At 32.4% G+C, this 13620-nt stretch overlaps 1 protein-coding gene across 2 annotated transcripts in view; it reads left to right on the plus strand.

Annotated features, from left to right (window-relative positions):
• Positions 1-13403, plus strand: part of RTKN2 (rhotekin 2) — a 74689-nt gene extending 61286 nt beyond the window's left edge. For both annotated transcript variants that reach the window (XM_058543373.1, XM_058543374.1), the window contains 3 exons: positions 4287-4452; positions 8523-8630; positions 9909-13403. In XM_058543373.1, the coding sequence (XP_058399356.1) occupies positions 4287-4452; positions 8523-8630; positions 9909-10444 (810 nt within the window). In that variant the 3' untranslated portion in view covers positions 10445-13403. The remainder of the gene's footprint in view (positions 1-4286; positions 4453-8522; positions 8631-9908) is intronic.
• The last annotated feature ends 217 nt before the right edge of the window (positions 13404-13620 follow it).

Genomic DNA, 13620 nt, shown 5'->3' on the forward strand with positions numbered 1-13620 from the left:
ATTTTGGTGATTGCATCTTTGAGTTGTCTTTCTTCTTATATTTTTGGATCAGATTTAGTTTTGTTGGTTGGTTGGTTAGTAAGAATATGTCTCAGGAGGGGTCGGCCCGGTGGCGCAAGTGGTTAAGTGCGCATACTCCACTGCGGAGGCTCAGGGTTTGCCGGTTCAGATCCTGGGCGCGCACTGACGCACTGCTTGTCAAGCCATGCTGTGGTGGCGTCCCATATGAAGTAGAGGAAGATGGGCATGGATGTTAGCTCAGGGCCAATCTTCCTCAGAAAAAAGAGGAGGATTGGCATCAGATGTTAGCTCAGGGGTGATGTTCCTCACACACACACAAAAAAGAATGTGTTTCAGGAAATATTCTGTACTTTTATCAGGAGGCATATAGTAGGTCTGGGTCTTGCACTCATTAACATCCACTGATGAGCATTGCTTAGATCCTTTCTTTCATTAGAGATTGCAAACTGGTGATATTTTAACATTCTTTATTCATTTATTAGCTGGGATACCTCTACTTCATCAGCTATTTGGTTGCGGTACAATCCTTATAGGAAAGATGGGATAAAAGCTTGATTTTTTGCATTTATATACTAGTTACTAAAACAATGAGGTGGTTTCCTAGCATCCTTTAAAGGTGACTGATGAGTTAGTTTTTAAATATCATTATGAATTTATAAATTTTAAGACAGTTCATGCATCACTCCATTGTCATTCTTATTGATGGTCAGATTATCCCATCTTTGGCTACTGGAAGCCTCTTCAAGTTGGCTCTTGAGTCCTTTCGATCCACCCTAGTGATCTTTGATTGCTGGTAGGATAAGATGTTCCAGGGTCATCGTATACATTTCCTGACCCAGGTTGGGAATCAGACATTTCTCTAAAGAGCTCTAATTCCTTTTAGTAGGAAAGACTATTTAGAAACCATAATCTGGGTACGTAGTAGACTTTTTTAAGGTCATATAGTCAAAAGTAAGGTAAGAAACAATTCATGGAGCTAGTCCTGATCTAGTAATTTTCTATTACCACAGAAGTGGAGAGGTTGAAGTACAGTTTTAATTCAAAATAATGAACAAACTAAAAGAAACTTTCCTTTGACTTCAGAGTTAATTATATTTTGTTACAAAATTGACTTCTAACATTATATTTTTATTGATTTCACTTGACGTTCTTTCAGTACCCGACATCTCATGCAGTGGAAGGTTGCAGTTCAATATGTGCTGATTGACAGAAGTAGAGCTGGGCAAGGATTAAAATTTCACAGCATATACTCTTAAATCTATCCACAAATCGATGGAAGTTGGCTGTTAAGCCTCCCAAATCAACTAAAAGGTTTGAGATTAGCAAAAACAAAACAGGAAACTCTGGCCTTTAGAACACTTGTCTCGGAATGTAAATTTCCTTATCTATAAATTAAAGAGTTGGATTAGAGATTATCTCTAAAATCTGAGTCTATCAATGTAAAACTTTTTATCATTACCTGAATTGTTCTTTTCTTATCTCATTCATTTATTCATCAAATATTTTTCAGTCACTTAGTGGGTGCCAGGCAATATTTTAGGTGGTAGAAATAATGAGAGCTAAAATACCCAAGTTGCTTGCTTTTATACCCTTTTAAGAAGAGATACCTCCCTCATCCGTACATTGAGTGAGCCCATAATGATAACAGTCCTAAAATTCACCTTGTGTTTTCTAATCCATTCCTTGTTTGAGAAGTGAAGTCCTGAGCACTATTATTGACACTTTGCCTGCAATGAAAAATAGCTTGCATGAACTTTTTTGACATTATCAGAAACTTTATTTGTTTAATCACTTTTTCTTGGACATGCAGTTTTTTGGTTGAAGAAATTTCCCATGAGTTAAATTATTTTGGGTGATAAAATATAGAAGTTTATTCAAATGATCTGTTCTGCTTTTCATTTACATCTTTTAAAAACCTCTCGTGTTTTAAAAATTCAGCAGTATTTATGGTTACCAGAATTAGTGAAGTGTATAGTATTTATATATTATTGCATTATATTCTCTTAGAAGGATATAAATGATCCAGTTCATCAGATTTTCTACAGGGCTGTTTTCATTTGAAATGATATCTTGGTATTATTTAAAATGTACATATTTATCTATAAAAATCACACTTTCCTTATTTGAAAGTTGAATCCATTTTAATCCTATATACAATAGGTACTCAGATATTTGTATTAAAATGGATTTGGGTGGAGGGAAGTACAATTTCAGCAACAAGAATGCTTCATATTTTATTGTTTGGATTTTTTAAAATACTAACCGAAATAGAGGGTTCCCTCTCCCAATCCCACACTGAGTCAGCCTTCAGTTAGTCTGATAGAGAAGCATATCGAAGATTCTTCCCGGAGCTTAAGTCATTCTCTGCTAGTGATACAAGCTTTATATTTAAAGAGGTTGATTACATGCATTCTTGGGCTCCAAGGATGCCATTTAGGGCAGCATTTTTTTATATTGTATAAATAATTACTTAAAAGTGTTAATTCACAAAGATTATTACCAAGACATGGGAGTATAAAAAGACTCTAGTATGGTAAAATTACAACGTTGGCCATAAATCCATTATAATTCTCTGAAGATATGTTCCTACATTCTTAAAATGACAGGATGGACTGTCTTTAAGATGGTTACCAATCCTTATATTTTGTGATACTCCAGAGTTTCAAAGTTATGTTGCTACTTTATATAGCATACATTTTTTTCTCATGTGAATTTTGAATGTCTTCCTTCAGCAAAGAACTTCTTATGTAGTATATATGGTGTTTACCTGCTCATATTTACCCGTTTTTCAGGGAATGGATAGCTTTTCTTCATGACTCTTTGCTACTTCTATAATTTCCATGTAAGCATCGTTATATGTGTATGTTGGTTTTGGTGTATGACTATACATACAGTCTCTCTTCACTCTATACTCAATGAAGTATAGAGTTTCTTCCTACTCTTAATCAGCTTTTGTAACGGCCAGCGAAATATTCTTCTGCATACATTACAGTAAGCTTAACCATTTTCCTCTAGAACTGCTGCATGCAATGTGGTAGCCACTAGCCACCAGTGGCTGTTAGGCAGTTAAAATGTGGCTGGTCCGAATTGAGATGTACTATGAGTATAAAATACATACTGGATTTTGGAGACTTAGTATGAAAAAAGAATGTAAAATATCTCAATTTTTTATCAATTACATGTTAAAATAATATTTTGGATATGTTGGGTAACATAAAATATATTATTTGAAAATAATGTAATTAATTATTACATAATTATTTTCACCAGTTTCATATAATGTATTTACTAGAAAATCTTAAATTACATATGTGGCTCACATTATAAGTCTAATGGATAGCACTGCTCTAGAATAATGTAATATCAGTCATTATCCAGGCAGCCAAATCCCTGTCTTTGCATAATAGATAGTCCTATTCCAGGCTTTTTTCCCCAAGATTCCTTGGAAACTACATGTAGTTGCTAGCTTGTCACGTGGCATGGCAGTGCCTGTGTGTGACTTGGAAATAGACTTTTCTCTTCTACATGTGTACACAATCAACATCACCACAATACCATACCTGGTACTACTCAGAAAAGAGGTTTTGACTATCAACATAAATGAAACCATTGCCTTTGTGGTAGAGTGTTGCCTTCAGCATTTTAAAAATAATTTTTACCATTATGAGGGTTATATTACTTTATGGATCTTTAGCTATGAGCTTTGTAAGTGAATGTCACATGTGAAATAAATGTTAATGAGGAGAATCTAATTGTTTTGCTGCAGTAAACACTAAGTTATGGTTTTACTGCTTTAACTGATAACACTGTATATTATGCATGAATATTAGAATAAGAAACATACTTTACTGATTCTTCTGTTTTATTACTTTTGGAAATATAGTTAACACAATTCACATTACAGTTATGACAACACTGTACTTGTTTTATTGCAAATTTTAAGATGTATGTAAAAGACAGCAAACGCTTACTTAAACCGAGAGATCAAAACAGGTTATGTTTTTTATCTAATGTAATTTAACGTAAGTGCTGTATATAGCATACTATGAAACATTATTTTTAATATAAAGCATTTTTTTTAAAAACCTTCTGGATTATAATTCAAATATTAAAAATTATCAAAATTACATATTTTAAATTTCAAATAATCACCAATAAAGTTATAATTTCGTGTGGTATAAATATGGTAGCTAAGCAATAAAACATTTATTTGATCGTTACAGAAATATTCTCTTGTAAAACACCAGTTTTGTTTTAATTTTTAGGAAACCAGAATTCGGGTAATGGATAAAGATGCCAAGAAAAGGATCCATAATTTCTCTGTCATCAACCCTGTTGTTGGACAGGCTATAACTCATATTTTTACAGCTGACAGTAGAGAAGATCTTCAGAAGTGGATGGAAGCCTTCTGGCAGCATTTCTTTGATCTTAGTAAGTCCGTGTTTAGATTTTCTAGTAGTATATTCATGTAGCATGAAAGGATACACACAGCAATCTGAATATTAAAATTATAATCTTATGCTTTATATCAAGAATTTTTTACTCTTGAATAAAAGGGTAGTATATCATCAATGCATCGATGCTTTTTTCCCTCAACCTTTCCCCAGTGCCTGACTGACTATAGTATAGTATACCTTTGGATTCCTACTCTCCCTACCTTTTACTTTTAAGTTCCTCTTGTCTCTAAAACAACTAGACCACATTTTCTCAAAATATTCGTTTTTAACCACTTAAGGCAGAGTGTTTGATCAAAGGGATAAGAAGCTATTTGAGGAATAAAAAACTTCTCTAGGATAGTGATAATGGTAAAATGTTCAGGAGACTCATTTTTATGTAACCTTCTGCTAACTCCAGAGTCATTATAATATCATCTTGGACATCATCCAAAGAAATTTTTTTTAAACCATAAATATGATTTTTCAGTTTCAATAATACAGTCCAATGGCATGGATTATAAAAACAATCTGATAGTAATGTTATAGAGTTCTAGTATGTAAAATATGTGAGGTTCTAATATTTTCGATTTAAGGAGGAATTTTATCAACGGGAAAATATTGAAACTGTATATTGAAAATGTAGACTATTGATAATGGCTGTTTCTAATCAAAATAAGCCTACTGTTAGATTCAACCAGTATTTTATGTCTTTAAAATGCTTTTCTATAGAATTACCAAGTAGAGCCATTTCCAAACAATACAAAGTTATTTCTGCAACTCCTAGAAATAGTCCTAGAGACATTTTAGGACTTTTCATGAGCTGTTTTTGGCAACTTTATAAAAGAGTTAATACCTGCCGTTCTCAGATTAGTTTTTATAAGCCGGCTCTGATCCAGGGCCTGGTCAAGTATTACAGTGATGGTTGGGGAGGGGGAAAAAATAGGAACTAAATTTATTGATTACCTTCCACATACCATGTGGCTTAATTTATTTCTCCTAACAACCCAGTGAGGTGGAAATTATGTCCCTCTGTTTTAAAGATGAGAAAATTGAGGCTGGAAGAGGTTTCTCGTTGACAACAGGGAACCAGAGGACTCCCACCATGGCCTTCTTGGGTTCTTCAGGATTGTTTTCCTTAAATACTGTCCCTGGGCGCTCAGTGGATGTTTCAGTATTTGTTCCCTGCTTATCAGCATGCACTACATTTCTTTATTTTAAAATTTCAGCTGATCTTAGGTGTGTAACTTAAAAGACAACAACTTCCTTTTGTTTGCTGATCACAGCTGAAATTTTAACTGCTTTCCTAAATGCTCTGATTTAGAGAGTCTGTCTTACAAGAGACTATATTATTTTTAGAAATGATTCTGATATTTTATAATTTTTATGTACATGAAAAAGGAAGGAGAGTTTGTAAGAGGAGGTAAAAATGCCAGAATATTCTAGTCTGTATATGTACTACTATTAGATGATCTCATGTTTTCGTTCTCCAGATTATGTAAAATAATTTATCATGCTAAAATGGGGAGTTGGAAGGATAAGAATCTCATATTTTTGTACCATCAAAGTAATAAGAAGGTAATGACAACGGGGATCTCAGGTCTGGCTACTTCTTTAGTATTTAATGCTCTTGGGATAAAATCTGCCAATCTAATTTTTAAAATAAAAATTCAATTACATCTGCACTTTAGAATTCATTGTGTATGAAGATATGAAGCAAAGATGGAAGTGTTTATACTATCCTAAAGACTGACTTATAGTTTAAAAATTTTTCCTTTCCTAGTGATAAGTATAGCCTCTTGTGATCTTAGTTGACGTATGGTGTGTAAAACAAAGTAGAAGACAGATTTCCAGGACAGAGTAAAGTAAAAGCAATTTAATATTTAAAGCAAATTTCAATTATTTGACTCCTCTTAAGAGTAGAAAATCAGGAGAGTGAGATAATTAGAAATCATGAGAAAACATTAATGGAACTAGATCTGTTTAGCCTGTAGAGGAACAGCCTGAGGAGTGGAGGTTAGGAGGCAAGGGGAATGTAATAGCTAATTTTTAATATTTGAGAGCTAACAAATCTGTGAAAGAGGAATGCCACTTGTTCTGGACGATCAAAAAGGGTAGAGCCAGGAATGGTGGGTCCAAGAAATTTTTTTCAGATATTTAATAGTATAAATATTGAGTTACATAAGCAGCTTAGCAGAACAGATCATTTTGACAACACTATAACAATAAATATTATTGTGGGAAACATCTTCAATATACAGATTTTATGTGAACAAAACATATCCATTTAATATTTCATACTGGGCCTTTATTTTTATTTTCGCATACTGGTATGTATAACTATGCACACTGATTTATTTGCTGGTAAAATAAGTGTTTTAATTGTAAAGTCTTGACCAGTGAACATACTGCATTTGTACCTCTGACTTCAGTAACACATGGGATAATGTGGCTTTATATTCCGTTTTTCAACATGATTAGTATTCTGCTACCAGTTTAGCAATGAAAAGCTTTCATCTATCAATATAGAAAAATACTGCACTTTTTAATTTGTCTAAGATTTGACAGAGAAATCTTTGCCATTTTAAAGTGTTTCATTATTTTTCCATTAGATAAGTCCTTTTTTTCCTGTCTCCAAGAAGGAAAAGCTGTCTTTTATATATTTATCTAAAAAAGGAAGTAGAGGGGAGGAATAAGTTATCAGATCTCAGATCCTACTAGATTTAAATTCTGCAGAGCAACCTTTGAAGCTTCAAACTCAAGATTTTATTCCCTTTATGAGTTGCTGTGTGGGTTATTTTGAAATTTTTACCATATTCTATATTTAGCATTGAAATAAAACATAATAAAAGGGTTTTTATGTTTCTTAACTATGTAAGGTGATGGATTTAAAATTTGTGCATATATTACCATATTACCATGACAGTATATTAGATTTAAAACAACAAAAATGAATAGATAATTTGACTAAACATGAAATGTCTTTAATTTTTAAGCCACGGAAAATAATTAAGTTAGATATGGAATATGGAGATTGAGACTATAATAAAAGGAAGAGAAATATACATCATAAATCAGTCTAAAAAGGCACTTACGTGTATTACTTTTACTTTTCTACTCATGTAAGGTAGAATGTAAGAATGGTAAAGCTCAATAACTTACTTTTATCATATGAATATATAGACACATAGTTTCCAGCACAGTTATTATCCAGCTTGCAGGTGCACAATAAATATAGACAGGTTACATTTTTTTAATATCCACTCAGGAGACATAAAATTGGAGAATTTTATTTTAAGATGAAAATAGTAAAATATAATTAAAAGAAAAATTAATGTTGTCCACACTTTGAAACTTTAACTTAATAATTGAAACAACTTATTCAAGAATATTTTTTTTAATTCTGAATGCCTACTGGCTTTATTTAAAATGTTTTTCCTAAAATAAATTAGATCCTTTTAGAATTTTGAGTGATATGTCTTTATTAATAAGCTTTTTTATACCTTTTACTTAAATGAAAATACATTTTCTAGTTATATGATTTTTGAAAAGCATGATAATCATCTTGAAGAGATAATTGTTATATAAGCAATTCTTATTTCTTAATTAGAATTTTCAAAGTTAAAAACCATTTTTGAGAACCACTACTCTGCGTTTTTTTCTACTTCCTTCTAGGGAACTATATTTCAGTTGATTTTTACCTTTCAACTGTCTTAAATACTGAATGTTTTTATTTAATATTTAAAAGAAGAAAACTTGTACAAACTTTTACCATGAATAGAAATTTTAGTTATTGACCATTTAGTGAAATAGTACAGTATTTAATAGCCGAGAAGATCTTAGCTTAATATCTGTGCATAGAACTTTATTTTTAAAAGATTACTTTTATGCCTAGACTTGGACTTTGAAATTATAGGTAGTGCTGTGTTTTTGTGGCTTCCTTTAGGCGATGCTTCATAAATTCACTGTTACTTTTCAAAGCAAAAATGTGCTGATATCTATTGAAAATGAAATGTACGTCTTCACATTTATGTTTTAAACTAGCCTGCGTTTTTCTGTCTTTTTTAGGCCAATGGAAGCATTGTTGTGAAGAACTTATGAAAATTGAGATTATGTCACCACGGAAACCACCTTTGTTCTTGACAAAAGAGGCGACCTCAGTCTACCATGATATGAGTAAGTGGGGTTTGTCTTTTCTAAGCTGCAGGATAACAAAAACAACATTGTCCATACTCAAGCAGCTTATTCTATTGACATTAAAATGCTAAAATTTTCAGGGCACAGTCAAATGAATGAAAAAAGACTATGATTATAGGCTAAGGAACTCATGTTTAATAGATGAATTAATACAAAATTAATGAATACACATTTTTCATAGTTTGAATGCTTAAGATCAAACAAAACTGTTAAGGCTTGAAAATGAATAAGAGTGCACTGAAAATAAATATTAGCTGAGTAGCTGATAAAAATTCTGAAAATATAAACTTGCAGATTCTAAACTATAGTCATTTTTAGTAATTTTTTTCTGTGTTTTATATTAAATTTGTTTTAAAGTAGTGTTGATAAATGAATATTAATAAATCAAAGCTTTCACTTCAGGCCAAAAAAATTGGTTAAATTTCATACTTTGGAAAATTTAAAATTTCTAGACTCATTAATATTCCATTTTTCTACATTTTGAAGGGAATTTTTTTGTCTTTGTAGAATTGCCTCAGTGAACAGTGTTGTGAATAGCCACAAGTCAATGCTAAATTCAAGTCCATTTTGCCACAATGTCCCTGCACTTACATATACTTTAAAATGTTAGATTAAAAATGATACATTTGGGTTTACACATTTGAAAATACCAGTGATTCATTTAATAAACATTTATCTCTGTTGTCTTATTTTTCCCAAGGAACATTTCATCCAGCGTCCTTATCACCAAAGTGATATCAGGGCTTCACTCTATTTCCCTGGGTTTTTGGTTTTGGATTTTTTCCCTGTTAACAGAGACTTTGCTGGTCTACAGGAAAGAATGCTAATCTAGTTATATTAGTCCCAGTCTACATATCAGGCTTTTATAAAAAGGGTATCCATTCTTACCTAGAAGTCAGAATAGATTTTAAATCCAAGAAAAGTTATTTAATAAATACTTAATCTATAGAATTGAAAGACATTCTGATGTAACTCCACTCCTTTGAAAGCTAGATTTTACTCATTTATTTAGGAATATATTTATGCATCTATACGTGTGTGTCTGCAGTGCACAGCGCATGATCTTATTTTTTGGTTCTATTGGTATGGTTATCTTTACAAGTAAACGCTTGTAAAAAAAAAAAATCCACTTGCATATCCTAGTCTGTTTTTGATGACTGTTATAGATAGCATATTGGTTTGGAAAATAATAACTTACTCAAGTGTACACTGCTTTTGAATTTTTTCCCACATATTTTTTTCTTAAAATTATTACAGGCATTGATTCACCTATAAAACTTGAAAGTTTAACTGATATAATACAAAAAAAAATTGAAGAGACAAATGGACAGTTCCTTATTGGTCAGCATGAAGAATCCTCACCACCTCATTGGGCCACATTCTTTGATGGTAGTCATCAAGTGGTCATTCAGAAAAAGGTATTATCTCCTGCAATCAAGCAGTTACATGATGGGAAAGGGAAAAAGAGGCGAGCTCCCCTTCCTCCTTCTGATAAAGCTCCATTCAGCTTAAAAACAGAGAGCAAGACAGATCAATTGGTTAAAGATAAGTGGGAAAAAACAAGTGTATCTCAGACCTCACCTTTGGATACCAAATTATCAAGCCTTTTGCATCACTTACAGAAACCAATAGCTGCTCCTCGAAAACTTCTTCCTGCCGGGAAAAATAGTTTAACTGATGGTGAACACACAGATTCTAAAACCAATCTTGAAGTCAAGCCAGTGCCAGCTCCAAGGCAGAAATCTATCAAAGATCTTTTGGACCCTAGAACTTGGTTGCAGGCACAAGTATAGAAGACCCTTAATGTATATGTACAAAACATTTAACAAAATCTATAACTGTGAAGCTTAATTCAGAATCACTATAGATGTAGTAATATGTAATTATGTAGGTAAATATGGTAGTGATTTACATTAGTAATAAGCTGTTAGGTATAAAAAATGTTTTGTAATGAAGAAATGGATTTCTCTTTTACTTCTGATTTTCATAATATAAGTGATTTCCACTGCAGAGTGCAAGAGACAGTTTCTAGACAATATCCTAATTGTTGGGTTAATTTATTCCTAAATTAGTACCAGGCAGTGAAAAAGAACTAAGCAGAAGAAAGCATTAAAATTTCTTTGGGAAGAGACTGTCTAGTAATTTTAAATGTGTTAAATATGAGCCATATTCTCATTGTGAGAATTTTAATACTAATGGAATGTTTCAAAAGTTTTATTCAAACCACAAATTATAGAATCCACCCAAGAAAATTTCTCCTTAGCATTCTGGAATTCTCATCTAGTGGTTCACTGGCTCTCATCTATTGTGTAGCTCACTACTTAACTCACTGACCTTTCAAATTCCTGGATAAATTTTGGAATATGAAATTCTTCATCTTTAAAGGGAGTTTGTAATGTGCTATTCAAAGTTGTTTCCTTGATGAGCCTTGAAATCCTGTTGACATTAACTCTCATAAGTGAAGTATAACATTTATTAGTTTAGAGAAAAGGTAGATGAAATGTTCTTCCACTTTCTATGCATGGTGCTAATTTCCATTATGACGTTGGAATTTGGGGAAATGAGTAGCTGATTAACACCTTAAAATTCATTTAATACTTATTTAAAAAGCAGATGGCCAATTCAAAAATATCAGAAAAGTTGGCCAAGATGATAATTTGCAGAATTAATCCATTTAAAATTTTTAATTAGATTTCCTTTTTCTAATAAGGATTGATGTCTGCTATTGATATTATTCATTAAAAGTCTTATTTTTACAATAATGACTTCGGAATCATTTCCATAGGAGGTAATTTCCGTAGCAACTGATCACAGTGACTCAAACAGGATTATGAAATCAAGTGAGGAATAAATAGCAAGAGGATGAATACCTTAAAGGAACAAAAAACCCATTTTTTAATAATAATACTTCCTGTAAAGAAGAGCTGAACAGTTTTAAAAATCAAATCGGAATTTCCAAATAAAACAGTTTCCATAAGGTGTCAGCAACAGCACTAAAAATTTCAAATCACAATGAACCCTAAATGTCATTGCAAGAAATAGAAATATAAGAATTAAATTACTACCCTGCATGTAATCTCTGGAGATCTTTTTAAAGCTCATAAGAACTCAATTTGGATCAGAACTACATTATTACAAAGTAAAATGAACACTTGACAAAAAAGAACATTAATTTAACGGAGCCTTTCCTTATTTTTAGATACCAGAGTCTTTTTTCATTTATACAGAATGATGTAACTGCCAGGTTACTTTTGTATTTGCCCAGGACTCCTAGTAAGAATTGGGGCTCAAGAGAGTCATGATATAAAAGGTCTCTTGTGACTGGCGACACCGGGAGAGACAGTATTTGATGAGAAGGAAACCCTATATGCTTGCCTGATAGAATTTAGAGACAGTCATGTCTATGAAAACCTAAAAAGGTAGGATTAATTTGTTTTTTCTAACTAGAAGGCTCTCATAAATTTCTGTTGTGATTACCAATTCAGTAAATGACATTTTAAAAATCTAATGCATACTATTGTTTGAATTTTTGTTTATTTTTTAAACCTTGCTGCTGTTCTTGACAGCATTTGTGACTGTCATTGCCACTAAATTATTGAGCTAGAAGATGCTGCAGGCAAATTGTTTCTGAAACTGTCGTATAAGCATTCGTTTTTTTTTTTTTTGGTTGAAGCCTTCCTTATGACAAACCAGTGTTAAGACTTCCAAATTATATTCTTGTCATTTTTCCTCATGCTTATTATATCATAAGGATTTAAGTTGTACAGGAAAGAGAATTTATTCATAGAGAAATTACCTAGCAGTTGTGCCCTCAGTGGGACGATTTGAAACAAGGCTGAAGCCCTTCTTCCTAGAGCCATTTAGGTGAAGCCTGACCAATGACCACCCTCACCCCCACTCACCGAATTATTCAGGCTATTTCTGGGTCCCATCTTACTGTATGTTACACAGCCTTTGAAATCAGACTGAAGTCTTGAGCTGCATTTCCTTTGACATTGTGCTCATTAAATGTTAGTTCACTTCCCCCCAAAGGTATAATACAAAGTTGAGGCTCCCCTCCTTCTCTTCCTTCCTTCCTCTCTTCGTTCGTTCCTTCCTTCCACAGTTAAAAAAAAAAATCTTTCTTTGGTTTCCCTTGCCTGAGGAGCCACGATATTCAAAAAGATACTGCTAAGACCAATGTCAAAGAGGATACTGCCTATGTTTTCCTCTAGAAGTGTCATGGTTTCAGGTCTTACATTCAAGTCTTTAATCCATTTTGAGTTAATTTTTGTGTATGGTGTAAGGTAATAGTCTACTTTCATTTTTTTGCATGTGGCTGTCCAGTTTTCCCAACACCATTTATTGAAGAGACTTTCTCCATTGTATGTTCTTGGCTCCTTTGTCAAAAATTAGCTGTCCAAAGATGTGTGGTTTTATTTCTGGCCTCTCAGTTCTGTTCTTTTGATCTGATTGTCTGTTTTTCTGCCAGTACCATGCTGTTTTGATTACTATAGCTTTGTAGTATATTTTGAAATCAGAGAGTGTGACAACTCCAGCTTTCTTCTTTTTTCTCAGGATTGCTTTGTCTATTTGGGGTCTTTTGTTGCTCCATATAAATTTTAGCATTCTTTGTTCTATTTCTGTGAAAAATGTTGTTGAGATTCTGATTGAGATTGCATTGAACCTATAGATTGCTTTAGGTAATATGGACATTTTAACTATGTTTATTCTTTCAATCCATGAGCATTAAATATCTTTCCATTTCTTTATGTCTTCAATTTCTTTCAATAATGTCTTACAGTTTTTAGTGTATAGGTCTTTCACCTTCTTGGTTAAATTTATTCCTAAGTATTTTATTTTTTTTGTTGCCGTTGTAAATGGGATTGTATTCTTGATTTCTCTTTCTGCTAGTTTGTTGTTAGTGTATAGAAATGCAACTGATTTTTGAATGTTAATTTTGTACCCTGCAACTTTACTGTATTCATTA

The sequence above is a fragment of the Diceros bicornis genome, chromosome 6 (assembly GCF_020826845.1).
Source record: "Diceros bicornis minor isolate mBicDic1 chromosome 6, mDicBic1.mat.cur, whole genome shotgun sequence".
NCBI classification, from domain to species: Eukaryota; Metazoa; Chordata; class Mammalia; order Perissodactyla; family Rhinocerotidae; genus Diceros; species Diceros bicornis.